The sequence below is a fragment of the Oncorhynchus tshawytscha genome, unplaced genomic scaffold (assembly GCF_018296145.1).
Source record: "Oncorhynchus tshawytscha isolate Ot180627B unplaced genomic scaffold, Otsh_v2.0 Un_contig_12287_pilon_pilon, whole genome shotgun sequence".
Classification (NCBI taxonomy): domain Eukaryota; kingdom Metazoa; phylum Chordata; class Actinopteri; order Salmoniformes; family Salmonidae; genus Oncorhynchus; species Oncorhynchus tshawytscha.
In genome coordinates this window covers 48,783-66,731 of record NW_024609651.1, presented here as the reverse complement: position 1 = coordinate 66,731, position 17,949 = coordinate 48,783, and the positions used below count along the sequence as shown (strand labels likewise).

At 39.3% G+C, this 17,949-nt stretch overlaps 1 protein-coding gene and 1 long non-coding RNA gene across 3 annotated transcripts; both read right to left on the bottom strand.

Moving 5' to 3' along the window:
• Nucleotides 1-1,673: 1,673 nt before the first annotated feature.
• Nucleotides 1,674-9,988, bottom strand: LOC121845380 (5-hydroxytryptamine receptor 3A-like). The gene is made up of 7 exons (XM_042316633.1): nucleotides 9,956-9,988; nucleotides 9,551-9,657; nucleotides 9,157-9,326; nucleotides 7,970-8,091; nucleotides 5,539-5,749; nucleotides 2,797-2,946; nucleotides 1,674-1,975 (listed from the first exon to the last, which is right to left on the bottom strand). Exons 2-7 carry the CDS (start codon nucleotides 9,604-9,606, stop codon nucleotides 1,731-1,733), a joined length of 954 nt encoding a protein of 317 aa, XP_042172567.1. The 5' UTR covers nucleotides 9,607-9,657; nucleotides 9,956-9,988; the 3' UTR covers nucleotides 1,674-1,730.
• Nucleotides 9,989-10,104: 116 nt separating this feature from the next.
• Nucleotides 10,105-12,770, bottom strand: LOC121845381. Of its 2 annotated transcripts, XR_006082538.1 has the most exons (3): nucleotides 12,501-12,770; nucleotides 12,330-12,401; nucleotides 10,105-10,347 (listed from the first exon to the last, which is right to left on the bottom strand). It is a non-coding gene; the product is annotated as an uncharacterized LOC121845381 (long non-coding RNA). The 2 variants fall into 2 exon arrangements; XR_006082539.1 differs by lacking the exons at nucleotides 12,330-12,401; nucleotides 12,501-12,770 and adding an exon at nucleotides 10,462-10,718.
• Nucleotides 12,771-17,949: the final 5,179 nt, after the last annotated feature.

Genomic DNA, 17,949 nt, shown 5'->3' with positions numbered 1-17,949 from the left:
GTCCCCATAGGATAACCATTTGAAGAACCCATTTTGGCTCCAGGTACAATCCTTTTAGGTTCCATGTAGAACCCTTTCCACAGGGGGTTCTACCTGGAACCAAAAAGGGTTCACCTATAGGGACAGCCGCAGAACCCTTTTGGAACCCTTTTCTCTAAGAGGCTACTTGTTATTCTTGTTATGCGCATTGTATATAACCATGTTGTGGGTCGCTATTTTTTGGGTTTGATAACAAACAACATTCCCACTGGGCACAAATGTTAGTTCAACGTTTAGTTTTGATTTAAATTTGGATGAGTTGTCAACTAACATGAATTCAACAACAAATGTCACCACATCATTGGATTTGGTTTAAAAGCTGGGTGGAAGAAATATGAAATGCCCTAGTGTTGATGACTTTCTGCTAATCCAATCAGTTTTCCATGTTGATTCAATGTCATTACATTCATTTTTGGGGGGTTGAAATGACATGGAAACAACATTGATTCAACCAGTTTTTGCCCAGTGGGTTGTTTAGTCATGTTACCTAGCTAGCTAACAACCTGGTAATGTAGAATAGTGAACATTCACTTCACTGAGGATGACAGAATTAGTGTAGGGGTCTATGACCCTACTATGATATACCATCTGACTCCATTATCATGTGAACACTATGGGCCCATTATCGGATCCAGTGGGTATTGCCAAGGTTGCAAGCCTTGCGTCACCACTCGAATACTGTAAGATGTGTGTAGGTTTACCATTAGGCAATCAAGAGGCTAAGGAACAAGGAGCTAATATCTTGCAATCGATGTACTAGCATTACATTATTGAGTTAACCTTAGCTCAGAGATGCACAGTTAGAGAGAGAGCATATATGCTATGTATATTGTGAATACCATTTACCATTAGACATTCCACCAAATGATAATTCAAGGAATATTACTCAAATGTGAGGACTACGGTTTATCTATTTGAAAGTAATCCGATTTATTACAGTTACGCAATAAGAATACAATTAGCAAATGGTACATACCAGTAATCTTCACGATAAAGAGAATACAAAATATCCTAAGTCTTAACAGCGTAGAAAAATACATAGCATAGTATTATAAAACATAAAATTCATAGCATAGTACTATAAAACATATCAAAATTCATAGCATATATTAAAAACATATCAAAATTCATAGCATAGTATTATAAAACCTACCAAAATACATAGCCCTTTATGAACTCTTGAAACAATCCAAACATGACAATTTCATTCACACAGTAACATTAACTTAGTCGATTCAAGTTTCATCAGTCTTCACATCTTATCCTGGCATCAGTGACCCCCATGACTTCCATAGGAACGTGTTTTCATCGAGATTGCCACTGATAAGGTGTTAGACCATCTGGGGGCTATTACAGGGGTCAGTCATTCAAACAATACCATAAATTGTGATTGAGTCATCATGCTGGGCCTCGGCACCAGCAAGTTGCTAGACGTATCTTCATCACTGAACGTCATCGTTCGCATTATTTTTGACTACAGTACGTTGACCAGTAGGCTATGCAGGAATTTGGATGGCACAGGAAGAATGGAAAATGGATAGATATGCAGAGGTATTTCATAGGTAGGATGCATAGTCCTAATCAATTTAATTCTTAGCTCAAACATATTGAAATAAATATTGTTAAATCTCTACTGAAGAGTACACACTTTATATTTATTTAAATATCATTGTTAAACGCAAATACAGAATTTAATGCCAGAATTGTAAATGGTCGATCTCACATCGAGAACCAAAGGAGAAAAATAAAATGATGAATGAGTAAACAATGAGGATGGTGAGATAGATACAGAAACAGATCAAGTCCACTTTGTTGGCAAAGCGATGGTGTATAGCATTTTTCTGGTCTTGTGCAGCCATTTTGTTGAGAAACTTCACCACCTTCTGGAGGGCTGTATTCTTCTCTTCCTCTGAGGCTTTAAAATCAAACTTGGAGTCTAGACAAAGTAAAGGACAGAAAAAAGGGTTACATGATTAACATAACATTATTATTTTTATGGACATGCGAGAAATATGCTGGGTAAGACGTCAACTGCAGCTAGAGAGTAAGAATGGTTGTGCATTAACAAAATACCTCGACTTGTTTATGGTGCTGATTTTATTTTTTAACCCTAAAAGTGGCCAATTTATTTTGCCCCTAAAAGTGCCAACACGTGTCAAATTTGACCACAAATTGGAAATCATGGCAACAAAAAAAAAAACTCTCAAACAGTAACACTGTCAGTAAATGGTTTAAAAATGGTCCCCCTATAAGCATATATTTAAATGGGGTACCCCTTAATGTAGACTGGTTGCAATAAAGTCATTATGACATCATGGTCAGGTTATAAATGGTTGCATAAAGACTAGGGATGTCAACAATTAACTGGGGGAAATACATTCCAAAGTGAGCTGTAGTTTTAGGATTTATAAATACAAAGATACATTAAGAATATTGACGTCTTGATTCTGTCTAATGTAACAGTCAAATTAGGTCAAAGAAAGGACAGTATTTCATCTCAATGTCCACTTATTTTTACATGGTATTGTACATTTTTGCGGTATAGATGATGTATTTGATGTTTTCAGTGTATTCAACACTTTCACACAATGCGATTAATAGTAAATAAATAAAATATTGTGCACAAAAATGATAACGTTAACTGATTAACTCTGGCAGTCCTAATAAGGAGGTTTGGTAACGTCTTCTTTGGCAACCAGATAAAAATATATCTTGCTCTGTGGATAACTGAGATGACAGAATAATGAAAAAGTTTACCGTCTTCATTGTCTGTGTCTTTAAGCAGTGAGTCTTTGGACTTGGAGAGGCTGCAGGGCCAGAGAGTGCCACACTTAGCCAGGCGTGTGAGCACCATAGACTGCAACGTGCTCAACACCAGGATGACCAAACAGAAACAGAAGTGCTTTCCTATGGAGAACAACAAGAGAGATGTGTGAGTGTTATATGGTGGCAGAGAGGTCCTGTATACATGAAACTGACATCAGTGTGCTGCTACCAGTATATCTTTCTTTACTGTCCCTGTAACATACCGGGCTGGAAATAGTGAAACTCTGCTCGCAAACACACATCAGCCGTCCACCTTGACACCGTACCAAACAATTGAGCTATAGAAAAATATCCAATTTGATAGCTCCCTTGGCAACATTTCAAGCTAGCTGTGGAGTGAGCTTTCTGCACATTCTTAAAGGGCGGCTGAACTTCCTGATTTGGCCTTGTTTTAGATTTGTCTCATTATGAAATGCTAGCGGTCGTGATTGAAGCCAAACAAAAGTTGTCTTTGGGTTGTGGTTTCACCCCACCTGAGTGACTCGCCATCTCAAGATGATCATCTAATTCAGTTCTGTGTGAAGGCTAAAGTAGAAAAGAAGAGGCGAATAGAAACTCTTATCGACCATATGTTTTGACAAACTGGGGGGAGCTGGCTAGCCTGTCTAACCTTAGGCTAGCCTGTCTAGGCTAGCCTGTCTAACCTTAGGCTAGCCTGTCTAACCTTAGGCTAGCCTGTCTAACCTCTAACCTTAGGCTAGCCTGTCTAACCTTAGGCTAGCCTGTCTAACCTTAGGCTAGCCTGTCTAACCTGTAACCTTAGGCTAGCCTGTCTAACCTTAGGCTAGCCTGTCTAACCTTAGGCTAGCACATAGTGCTCTGTCAAATCAAAAGTATGCCAAGATGGCAAGAACCAGTGTCTGGAATGTTTAATGCGATACTCGTTCTACATAACCTTGCTGCGAATGTACCTTGCAACATAGTTTCAAAGTTTCATCATGTGATGTAAATACATGTTACCGTGGAAATGATATCAACTACTGCGAGTTGAATGCCCGCGGTCTTCAGTCAGCTCAGCGGTCCTACAACACATTGTGTTTTGTGACAAAACTGCACATTTTAGAGTGGCCTTTTATTGTCCCCCAGCACAAGGTGCACCTGTGGAATTATGTTGTTTAATCAGCTTCTTTATATGCCACACCTGTCAGGTGGATGGATTATCTTGGCAAAGGAGAAATGCTCACTAACAGGGATGTAAACAAATGTGTGCATAACATTTGAGAGAAAAAGCTTTTTGTGCATATGGAATGTTTCTGGGATCTTTTATTTCAGCTCATGAAACATGGGACCAACACTTTACATGTTGTGTTTTATATTTTGGTTCAGTATAGAACATCACAGGTTGTACTGTGCATGCCTGGCAGTGTGTTTATGAACTTGACATAACGTCATCAGATACTGTAGACATCAGCATATCGCCACATCTCCCCTGAAGCAAGACGGCTGATCCTATAATGGTCTGAGACGAGCCACCCGGACAGCTGATGAACCTGTGGGTTTGCACAACCGAAGACTTTCTGCACAAGCTGTCAGAACCAGTCTCAGGGAAGCGCATCTGCCTGCTCGTTGTCTTTACCAGGGTCTTAACCTGACGGGCGTCGTAACAGACTTCATAGGGAAAATCCTATACCTTCGATGGCCACTGGCACACTGGAGAAGTGTGCTCTTCATGGATTAATCCTGGTTTCAGCTGTACCGGGCAGATGGCAGACAGCGTGTGTGGCGTTGTGTGGGTGAGCGGTTTGCAACGTTGTGAACAGAGTGTCCCATGGTGGAGGTGGGGTTATGGTATGGGCAGTCATAAGCTACGGACAACAAACACAATTGCATTTTATCAAGGGTAATTTGAAATCAGAGTTACCGTGACGAGATCCTGAGGCCCATTGTCGTGCCATTCATCCACCGCCATCACCATGCTTCAGAATGATAATGTACTGCCCCATGTCGCAAGAATCTGTACACAATTCCTGGAAGCTGAACATTTCCCAGTTCTTCCATGGCCTGCAAACTCACCAGACATGGCACCCATTGAGCATGTTTGGGATGCTGTGGATCAACGTGTGTTCCAACAGCATGTTCCAGTTCCTGCCAATATCCAGCAACTTTGCACAACCATTGAAGAGGAGTGGGACAAAATTCCACAGGCCACAAGCAACAGCCTGGTCAACTCTATGTGAAGGAGTGTCGCACTGCATGAGGCAAATAGTGGTCACACCAGATACTGACTGGTTTTCTGATCCAAGTATCTGTGACCAACAGATGCATATCTGTATTGCCAGTCATGTAAATTCCATAGATTAGGGCCTAATGAATTTATTTCAATTGACTGATTTCATGCAAAACATGCAAAACAAACTTGCCCACTCTTCCACAAACAACCTGGGCAAAAGGGGACATGAATTGATGACATGATTGGAATCCAAACCCAACCTTAATTTACGCTGTGACACACTTAGGTACCAAATTCAGTTTTGGAAGAGGCTGATTTTATGACAAAAAATGTCCCTTTCTACACTTTGTAGTCAATTTTTACAATAGAATAAATGTTTCTGATTGGCCGTTTACAAAAGGAATGTTTAGCTTTTTTGGCGCAGTTGCTCTAACTCCGATACATACACACCATTTATAACAAAATGCTGTTTCATTCTGGTGCATTACACACAGGATACTCACGGATGATGGGGCTGCACTGGCCTCCTCCAGGCAGAAGGTCCTTGAGGATGTTGAGGAACATGATGAAGCTGAGAACCAGTTTAACCTTGAAGGGGATGCGCTTACTCTCTCCCAGCGGCAGGGCGAAGCTGCCTACATCAGCCAAGATGATTAGTATACTGGGCAGGACCAGGGATAGAAACGGGTTTTCGGACCGCATTTTCAGCAATACCTGTGAAGACAGACAGATAAGCCGGCTAAGGAGTATTGGTGTCTCTGGGGGGTCTTTGGCCTGGTTTGCTAACTACCTCAGAGTGCAGTGTTTAAAGTCAGAAAATCTGCTGTCTCAGCTACTGCCTGTCACCAAGGGAGTACCCCAAGTCTCAATCCTAGACCCCACACTCTTCTCAATTTGCATCAACATAGCTCAGGCAGTAGGAAGCTCTCTCATCCATTTATATGTAGATGATAGTCTTATAGTCAGCTGGCCCCTCCCAGGAGTTTGTGTTAAATGCTCTACAACAAAGCTTTCTTAGTGTCCAGCAAGCTTTCTCTACCCTTAACCTTGTTCTGAACACCTCCAAAACAAAGGTCATGTTGTTCTGTAAGAAGAATGCCCCTCTCCCCACAGGTGTGTTTACTACCTCTGAGGGGTTAGAGCTTGAAGTAGTCACCTCATACAAGCATTTGGGAGTATGGCTAGACGGTACACTGTCCTTCTCTCAGCACATATCAAAGCTGCAGGCTAAAGTTAAATCTAGACTTGGTTTCTTCTATCGTAATCACTCCTCTTTCACCCCAGCTGCCAAACTAACCCTGATTCAGATGACCATCCTACCCATGCTAGATTACGGAGACATAATTTATAGATCGGTAGGTAAGGGTTCTCTCGAGTGGCTAGATGTTCTTTATCAGTCGGCTCCTTATAGGACACATCACTGCACTCTATACTCCTCTGTAAACTGGGCGTCTCTGTATACCCGTCGCAAGACCCACTGGTTGATGCTTATTTATAAAACCCTCTTAGGTCTCACACCCCCCTATCTGAGATATCTACTGCAGCCCTCATCCTCCACATACAACACCTGTTCTGCCAGTCACATTCTGTTAAAGGTCCCCAAAGCACACACATCCCTGGGTCGCTCGTCTTTTCAGTTCCCTGCAGGTAGTGACCGAACGAGCTGCAACAATCACTCAAACTGGACAGTTTTATCTCAATCTCTTCATTCAAAGACTCAATCATGGACACTCTTACTGACAGTTGTGGCTGCTTTGCATGATGTATTGTTGTCTGTACCTTCTTGCCCTTTGTGCTGTTGTCTGTGCCCAATAATGTTTGTACCATGTTTTGTGCTGCTACCATGCTGTGTTGTCATGCGTTGCTACCATGTTGTTGTCATGTTGTGTTGCTACCATGTTGTGTTGCTACCATGATGTTGTGTTGCTACCATGCTGTGTTGTCATGTGTTGCTACCATGTTGTTGTCATGTTGTGTTGCTACCATGCTGTTTGCTACCATGTTGTGTTGCTACCATGATGTTGTGTGTTGTCATGATGTTGTGTTGTCATGTGTTGCTACCATGTTGTGTTGCTACCATGCTGTGTTGCTACTGTTTTTGTCATGTTATGTTGCTAACATGCTGTGTTGTCATGTGTTGCTGGCTTGCTATGTTTTGTCTTAGGTCTCTAATATGTAGTGTTGTGTTATTGACCTAATATATATATATATATATATATATATTTTATTTATTTTATCCCAGCCCCGTCCACGCAGGAGGCCTTTTGCCTTTTGGTAGGCCGTCATTGTAAATAAGAATTTGTTCTAAACTGAATTGCCTAGTTAAATAAAGTTTAAATAAATAAAATAAAAGCCAGGCAGAAATCATTTGTTTTGAATAAGTGTCTTTTGAGTGTGTAAATGCTTTGCCCATAAAAATTTTTACATGTCCCACATAAATAAAATACAACTGAAATCACCAGGAACACTAAACCCAAGATAGAGATACTTTACTCTACATATCCCACATAAACTACTGAAATCACCAGCAGCACTCACAACCCATAATAGAGATAAAATATCCCACATAAACTACTGAAATCACCAGCAGCACTCACAACTAGATAGAGATACACTCTAACCCATAAACTACTGAAATCACCAGCAGCACTCACTAACCCATAGATAGAGATACTTTACTCTACATATCCCACATAAACTACTGAAATCACCAGCAGCACTCACTAACCCATAGATAAAGATACTTTACTCTACATATCCCACATAAACTACTGAAATCACCAGGAGCACTCACTAACCCATAGATAGAGATACTTTACTCTACATATCCCACATAAACTACTGAAATCACCAGGAACACTCACTAACCCATAGATAGAGATACTTTACTCTACATGTCACAAACTACTGAAATCACCAGGAGCACTCACTAACCCATAGATAGTTGCGATCATCTCTGCCTCCTTTAGCATTGAGTTCCACCTCCTCGGTTAGCCAGTCCCCACGGTTTGCGCTAGTTGTGCTCACATTCCCAAAGTCCAGGAACATGCCACATCCTGGAAAAGCAGATATTTGATACTAGTTCTCTCACTCAAAGATCATACCATAGTTTATAACAAAAACAATGTTTTATATCAATAGCCATTAGGGGTGTAACGGTCCACAACATATTTGCTTTCGTTCATTCCTGGATTTTAGGCTCTTTGTTCAGTTTTAGCTTGGTTCTCAGGAGGGGATGGAAAAACTACCACAAATTTAAAAATGATTTTGTAAAATTGACAATTGCATGATTTCCCTTTTCACTCGCATAGATTTTTTGTTAGCGGTGGCTAAAGTTAGCTGAAGTTTGTAGTGGCTGTTCAGAGAAAACCGAACCATGGATTACAGTTTCTCCTTGCCCATACTACTTTTAGGGTGAGGAACCATCGAACATAAAGTTGTAAAATCCTGAACTTCCGCTTTGAGGCTAGGCGAAAGCTTACCATTTACCCACACATGTCTATTTCACGCCACCACCTTGAACTAGGCTATACAACGAATTAGAGCTTGCATTTGTTATGTTGTTAATATAATTATGATTTGTTCTTAACTTATGAATTAACATTATTTAATTTGGGAGATAACTTTAGTTAAAGATGGAATCTTTAGAAGGGGACAACAAAAAAGTTTAAGGTCTTTGATAGGCGGATGCGGAATTTGTTACAGGAAATAATCATTGCCATCTGATGAGGTTAGCATATGGATAAATCTGCCAGGTTATGTCATGGGAACAGTTAACATACAGCCTTTGATCACATGCAACTACATCAACAATGTTAATTGTCTGATGCTTGAACTTTAACATTAAAAAAACGTTTTCTAACGTTCGTAACGTTCTTAAGTATGGCCCCACACTGTGTCCAGACCACTAACAAGCACCAAAAGAAATGCTAGAAAGTCAGGATGCATAGGAAATTCCAAAGATGACAAATAAACTGAAATGCATTATATACTAAATTGCATTAGGCTATACAGACAACTATTTTTTTGGTTTGTTGTTTTTGGTTAGTAAGAGCTTTGGTAAATAATGGTGTGCAAGAGCCATTTAGCAGACAAAATGAAGTTTGAAATGATGCACTTACCACTAATTGCCCACACATTCAGGGCGATGGCACAGAAATCTGAAGCGAAGGGGTAGTTGTACAGATTGACTTCACAGCCCACCACAGTGTTCATGATGACCATGTGCTCTATAGTCCCGTTGCTGTGCACCAGCAAGTCCTTGTTGCTGTGCTTCATCGTTGTTTGCACTCTTTAGACATGAGAGGTTGAGGACAGACAACTGAGGATTGATCTACTAAAACTGTCACACCTACACATTTGGCCACTTAAAACATATTAGTACTGTCTTTAATTCTGTCCATGTTTCACTCGCTATTTAGAAGATTACACATAAATTGACTGTTATAAAATCTAAATGAAAAATTATAATTAAACATAACGTAAGTTATTGTATTCTGTTGTTAGTGGACTCACCCATTAGTCACATGGAGTTCAGGAGTCCAGATTTTGCTGACAGGCAGGACCACCATATCATGATGATAGACTGATGTGTCCCATGATAAATCAGGGTCTTCCCAAGACTGTAGTGTATAATCATAATGAGTGGTATTTCAAAATGTCCCATTTACTTGAATGTCTCTGGATGTTTTGTGCCTACACTCTTAGAATAAGGGGTTCCAAAAGGGTTCTTCAGCTGTCCTCATAGGAAAACTCTTTTGGTTCCAGGTCAAACCCTCTGTGGAAAGGATTCTACATTGAACCCAAAGGGTTTGTACCTGGAATCAAATAGGGTTCCTCAAAAGGTTCTCCTATGAAGACAGCCGGAGAACCATTTTAGGTTATAGCACCTTTTTTTTTTTTTCCTAAGAGGGTACTTACCAGCGGGACTTCCAGACGACTCTCGAAGCGGAGGTTTTTGTATCCTTATTAGGAAGAGGATAATTCATCACATAGTGATAGAAATGTCAATATGTTATCTCTGAAACTCATCACATTGCAGAAAACTCCATTAAAAGGAAAGGGACTTACGACAGACAGAGTTTCGTACACGATTGACGGCACACGGATAATTGAGATGCACCGTGGAGACTGTGGCGGACTCCGAGCTTCTTTCGCAATCAGCATGCTGGCCAGACATCGACGGGTCAAACAGGATGGTGTGGTTGCACTGGATGAAGTGGCTGTGTTGGCTGGTTGGGATGCACTGGCTGTATTTGATAGTGGTTGGATAGTAGTAACTGCTGCGTTGGATAGCGTGCCTGATGCAGATACTGTGGAACCAGAGATGGGTATTTAATTTCAGAATATAATATTGGATTTATATAGCGCTTTTCTCGGAACCAACGAGGCTTTTCAATAGTTCAACAGTACAATAAATGACTTACACAGTCAAAATGAAATGGGATAAGGTTGTTGCATGTCTTCAAAGTAGTGACTCACTGTGAAAAGTGATCATGCTCTCTGTATATTGCACTGTATCTAAACCTGATACTCTTATCACTAGTCCATTATCAGTTACGTTCTGAGAACAATATGTTTTTAGAGCTTGGCAAGTGCTTGATTGTCCTGTGGTTATTTTGCATACAACCTTCCCACAACTTTTCTGGGAATGGTGCAGGATAGTTGCTTGGATTTCTGAGAAAGTAATACAATTTTAAAAAATACAAGAGAACTTTCTATAAAAAAAAAACACAAGAAAATTGTTGTAATGGAGAATGTTTGAAGACTGTTATGTAAAAACATATAGATTTTGTTCTCAGCATCAACAAAACTCTATCCTCTACCTTGTAAAGTGTGTTCAGGTGGGTTGGTCGCGCCCACTAATTGGCCACACCTGATCTTAATTAATGAGTGCTTGTTACCTTTGAAATGGGGTCTGTTATATGAGTAAAAAAAAGATGTGCATCCTCATCCCAAGAATAATTTATTTTTGTTTTAGTCTATTTTCAATGGATAAAGCTAAGAACATGAACAACTTCATAGTTCAGAACAATATAACAATATAAAATCAAATTAAAGGTATTTTACAAGAAGCAATATTACTCCCTAAAAATACAACCCTATGGAACAATCATTGAATAGCTTTTCAGAAATCTCCGATAAATTGGTCCATATGAAAATCTAAAAGAATGGAAACCATAAAATGATTTGATTTGATAAAATGACTTGGTAACAGGGAACATATTTATTTCCATGACAGAATTAAAACGCAATTTTGGACTGACCAATGTAGATATTTTCAAATACCTGCAACTTAAAAGTTACATATCACAAAATTTAGATATTTTCAAATACCTGCAACTTAAAAGTTACATATCACGAAATTTAGATTTGAAATCTTTTGGACATCAGAGCAACCCTGAGGAAATCTATATGAGTCAAAAAATGATGTTCGTATGATATAAGATATACAAAACCTTGGAGAGAGCATATCCAACTGTCAATCTCTTAAAATATATATATAAACTATTGGAAACAAGGCTTTAAAATAACTGATGTTGGCACAAGATAGAGGGAATGTTGGAACTTAATTAATGAAATTACAGTTAATGAAAATGTATGCTTAATCCAGTATAAACTAAAGTATAGAATTTATTATACAAGAGAAAAATTACAAAAATTCAGTCATGTCTTAAGTGTAAAACTAATAATGACTCAATAATCCATGCTTTCTGGGAATGCTATGAAGTCCAAAAGTTATGAACGGAGCTAGAAAGTTGGCTGTCAGAGGCATTAAAATGTAAACTTACTTTTAATCTGTCTGTCTGCATATTTAATCAAATACATTCGATATTATAATAAAAAATAACTCCCAGGAAAATGTTCAAGGAACCAGAGTAAAACGTCATCAGAACCTTCCTGCAACCTAAAAATAAATGTTCTCAGAACAGATAACATTTTCACTTCTGCTCTCAGAATGTTTAAAAAATGTTCAGTTTTACCAGTCAGGAAACGTATGGCTGTGTTCCCACAACCAATGTAAAACCAAAAACATACGTTCCCGCAACTTCCAAAGAACCAAATGTGCTAGCTGGGTTATATTTATTTGATTTTTCATTGGACATGTTTCTTTTTCATGACTTTAATAATATCATCTGTTTGTGACAAGAAATAAAAATGCAGTTTGCAATCGCATATAATAAAAATGTTTTACACTCTTTACTTCATATCTGCTAATAGGAACAAAGATGACATTGTTCTAGCATAATTCACACCTGTTTTAAGAAGAGTCAAATGGAGCCCAATATCTTACCTGTTAGCAAGAATAGGGAGAAGATACATTTCAGCACACTGTGGTCCATGGGTCTCATCCCTGCACGTCCTCCTGTCACAAAGTACATACTGTAGAGTCAGCACACACAGTCTTAGTATAAATTAAGACAAGTTTCCTCTAATGAAACTGTTAGAAGGACTGAAAACCAACCTTTAGATGCTTAGTGATCACCACTTGCCTTCTCCTTTCCTCTCTAGCCAAAGCCTCACCAGGAATAACCCTTATAAAGGCTGCTTAGTGATCACCACTTGCCTTCTCCTTTCCTCTCTAGCCAAATCCTCACCAGGGATGACCCTTATAAAGGCTGCTTAGTGATCACCACTTGCCTTCTCCTTTCCTCTCAAGCCAAAGCCTCACCAGGAATAACCCTTATAAAGGCTGCTTAGTGATCACCACTTGCCTTCTCCTTTCCTCTCTAGCCAAAGCCTCACCAGGAATAACCCTTATAAAGGCTGTTCTTTAACATGTTGTTGCCCCAGTCTTCCACAACCACACACACCCCCACAAACTGTCTACATTAGAATATTATCCTCGATATTGTACAGGATGTGCTTGACCATAATCCCCAAATAATGAGTTTTTAAATGAACCTCCCAGGATTCATTTCACCATCTTGTGTAAACAACCCACAACAGACAGGTATTTACTAATTACTGTGACTAGGCATAAGTGGATATACTGCACCTCCACCTGCCTCTAAACCCTATAGTTGGCTATATGTTTCACTGGACCTCAATAGGACCGTAGGCTGTTATCATATTGTTGAGCATACAGACTTCATACAGACAATAATACAAAAGGGATTGAGTTGGTTTATTTGAAATGTCATCATGCATGGGCACCAGACAGCATTGTGGTTTCAGTGGTGCTGTCTCCTCTCTGGGTAATTGAGAAAGGTGGCTATCTCCTCACTAGTGGTTCATGAAGCAACTTGTTTTGACAGCTGGTTGTGGACTAGTAACCTGTAACTTAACCGTTTAGTGTGAACATTTACTGCAGGATCCATTCAGAATCAACAAATGACTTAAGGGTGAGTGTTTCGCAAAATATTTGACCAAGACCCCGTGGTCTGAAACAATTAGGACTTGTGGATGTACAATACCAGTTAAACGTTTGGACTCATTCAAGGGTTTTTCTTAATTTTTACTATTGTCTACATTGTCAGAGGAAGGCCCTAAAAATTGTCATAGACTGTTCTCTCTACTACCGCATGGCAAGTGGTACCGGAGTGCCAAGTCTAGGACAAAAAGGCTTCAACAGTTTTTACCCCCAAGCCATAAGACTCCTGAACAGGTAACCAAATGGTTACCCAGACTATTTGCATTGTGTGCCCCCCCCCTCCCAACCCCTCTTTTACACTGCTGCTACTCTCTATTTATCATATATGCAATTCACTTTAACTATACATTCATGTACCTACTACCTCAATTGGCCTGACCAACCAGTGCTCCCACACATTGGCTAACCGGGCTATCTGCATTGTGTCCAGCCACCCACCAACCAACCCCTCTTTTTACACTACTGCTACTCATCATATATGCATAGTCACTTCAACCATACAGGTACATACTACCCAATAAGCCTGACCAACCGGTGCCTGTATATTGCCTTGCTACTGTTATTTTCAAATGTCTTTTACTGTTTTATTTCTTACACACACACACACACACACAACCTTTTTTCACACTATTGGTTAGAGCCCATAAGTAAGCATTTCACCTGTTGTAGTCAGCAAACGTGACAAATAAACTTTGATTTGTAGACTAATACTGAATACACCAAAACTATGGAATACAACATATGGAATCATGTAGTAAACAAACTATTTAAATAAATCTAAATATATTTTATATTTGCAATTCTTCAAAGTAGCCACCCTTTGCATTGATGACAGCTTTGCACACTCTTGGCATTCTCTCAACCAGCTTCATGAGGTAGTCACCTGGAATTTCAATTAACAAGTGTGCCTTGTTTAAGGTTAATCTGTTGAATTTCTTTCCTTCTTAATGCTTAGAGATGAAGTGCAGATCCAGCGAAGCTTGGATGAGTTGTAGGAAACCAGTTATGGAGGCTGAGGTTGGAGTGAGCTGGGTTGGGACAGGGTAAACAGGTCTGGAGGGGAATCCAAGGAAGTGATAAGTTGAATCCAGAACAGGGTAGCGAGATGTGGAACAGGAGACAGGAACCAGAGTTAGAGCGGCAAAACTGCAGTGAGAAGAGAAACAGTGTCAGGCAATGAAATAGGCACAGCAGGATACAGGATCTTAAATCACAACAAATAGCTAGATGCGTGTCCGACTGAACAGAGACTAGATCTGGCAAAGTGGAAATGGCAGGACTGAGTATTTGTAGAGGTCTTGATTATGGAACAGGTTGCAGCTGGTGGGGAACTGCACACCTGTCTCCAACCACACAATCACACACAGAGAGAGAAGAAGAGGGAGAGGGAGAGAACTGGGGGAAAGGCTGCAGGTCAAGGAGACACAGAATGTCCACTAGGGGGTGTAGCAGGAGCAGATGTGACAGTATCATTCTGTGTGCTGCATTCCACTGGATATATTAAGCCATCGAAGTCCTCCGGGGTGAAATGAGCAACGCATACAGTAGATGTGAGCACGGTTCCCTTACTCCAATATGTTCGCTTCAACCCGACAAACCGGTCCCACTTCAAAACTAGCTTCTCATTTTTGTGCCACAAATGAGTCGTAACCCTGACCTGACCTGAATCAGTCAGAGGTGTCCAGCACACTGCCAAATACTGTACAAATTGGTTGGGCCTGAACCATACCCTCTCCAGCCCAGTTCCTCTGAAGCTATTGCTACTGAAATACCACTGTTACACTTACAGTAGTAGATGTGTCAGGGTTTGGGCAGAGATAAACTCAACTCACTTGGTATATCCTCTCTGACCAATTTTATAAACAAATATAAAACAAATATTGTAAATGGATTGATTAATCAGGGCCTTGTGCTGAGCAGTGCTTTACAGGAATGACAATTAGCTTTCCATGTGTACACTAAATGGTGAGGAAACCTAATCGGTTTGATTATTCAAGATCAAACCCAGCGTCTTATTTACACTTGGGTCATTCTTGAATTACAGTGGCATTTGGGTCCCTTCCATGAAAAACACTTTAAAATGACAAATAGTTACATATCATAACTGTTTTGTTTGTATTGAACTGTTTATTAAGTACCTAATGCAAGTCCTTTATACATCACAACTGTATGTGTGTGCATTGTTTTAGAAGCTCAGGGTGTGCAAATATCCTTGTTCCAGTATTGATGTGTAGAGTTGTAGTGATGTTCTGGGGATTTAGAGATATCTCTTATTTGTTATGCTAGACAGTCAACTAAAGTATTTAATATATTGTATAGATCAATAAAAATGAAAGAAGGCTATTAAAAAACATTATTTTTACTAGTATAATGTGTATCCCTCAGTTTTATGTCATTGGTGCTACTGCCTTGAAAATCACTGATTCCCAAAGATACAGTGTACAAGGACCTTGTTCATTCTCACCAGTGGCAGACTGTTATCAGGGGAGGGGTCTATATTACATATCATTATTAGTTCACCATTTTAGTATGTCATAAATGTGGTGGGTCTTAACACTAAGTTTCACATGATGTTGGTCCATTTAAAGGAAATAACATGGTGAGCAATATTCACATGATGTTGGTCCATTTAAAGGAAATAACATGGTGAGAAATATTCACATGATGTTGGTCCATTTAAAGGAAATAACATGGTGAGTAATATTCACATGATGTTTTAAAGGTCCATTTAAAGGAAATAACATGGTGAGCAATATTCATAATCTTAGTAAATGAATTTTAAAATTGGGAAGATCTACCCATGACCTGGTGTACTAACTTTCATTTACTGTTAATTCAGCACATGTTTAATTCCTCATTTAATTCAGGACTCAGATAATTCAGGATGTGTTAATTCATCAGATGTGTTAATTCAGGACTCAAAAGGACACAGATGTGTTAATTCAGGTAAAATTCAGGACTCAGATGTGTTAATTCAGGACACAGATGTGTTAAAGGAAATCATGTGTTAATTCAGAGCACAGATGTGTTAATTCAGGACACAGATGTTGATTTAAAATGGGAAGTGTTAATGTTACCAAATACATTTTAAACTCAGATGTGTTAATTCAGGACAAAAATAATCTAATTCAGGACTGAGATGTGTTAAATGACTCAGTGCCACCATAATTCAAGAACTTTCACCTTTAGAGATGTGTTAATTTTGGACTCAGATGTGTTAATTCAGGAGGACGTCCACATGAGTCACAGATGTTATTTTCTGGCATTAGCAGGTCAAGACTGTTGTTATATTGCAGATGTGTTAAAACTAAGTCAGGACAAGTTATTGTACAGATGTTATCTCATAAAGAATGAAAAATGATACAGGTGCCCAATGTTTTCCAGGATCCAGATGTGTTAATTCAGGACTCTCCAGATGTGTGTAAGACTTTAATATCCATTAATATAACAGGAACACTCAGTCATGATGTGTTAAAGGAACACATAGAGGCATCTCCAGTCATGTAATATCACAGATGTGTCCATTTAATTAGATGCCATCTCCAGTCATGATGTTGGTCTAATATAATAACAACACAAAGGAACACATGATGCAATATCTCAGTCATGTTGTGTCCCGGTAACATTCTAATAACAACACTAAATAACACATAGATGCCATCTCCAGTCATGTTGTGTCCATTTAACAGACTCTAATATCCAGGAACACATAGAATCTCCAGTCATGTTGTCCCACATGAGTCCTAATAAATCATGGTGAAATCTCCAGTTATGTTGTGTCCATTTAATATCCAAATAACATGGAACACATAGATATCTCCATGATGTTGTGTCCATTTAAAGAAATAACATGGGAACAATATTGCATCTCCAGTGATGTTGTGTCCAATTTAATGCAGCCGAAACTAAATGGAACACATAATATTCAGTCATGTTGTGTCCCGGTAAATGAATTCCATTAAAACAACACTGAAGAACACTGACCTGGTGCTATCTCCACATGTTGTGTCCCGGTACAGTTAACATCCATAATGGTAAAACTAATTATTAAAAGTCCATCAGTCATGAGTTGATTTAAAATGGGAAGATAGATGCCATCAAATCATTTTCCCGGTAAATCAAAATCCATAATAACTAGAGAACACATAGATGCCATCTCAGTAATTCAAGAGACTTTAACAACACTAAAGAACATGTGTTAAGATGACTCAGATGTGTTAATTCAGGAACACATAGATGCAGTCATGTTGTGTCCCGTCAGGACTCTAATATCCATTAATAACAACACTAAAGGAACACATAGATGCCATCTCCAGTCATGTTGTGTCCCGTTAACAGACTCTAATATCCATTAATTCAACACTAAGAACACATGATGAATTCAGCACTCAGATGTGTTAATTCATTACCATTAATAACAGATGGAACACATAGATGCCATCTCCAGTCATGTTGTTCCCATTAACAGGACTCATATATACAACAGGCATTTCTCTCCAGTCAGGACGTCCACATGATATCCATTAATTCTAAAGGAACA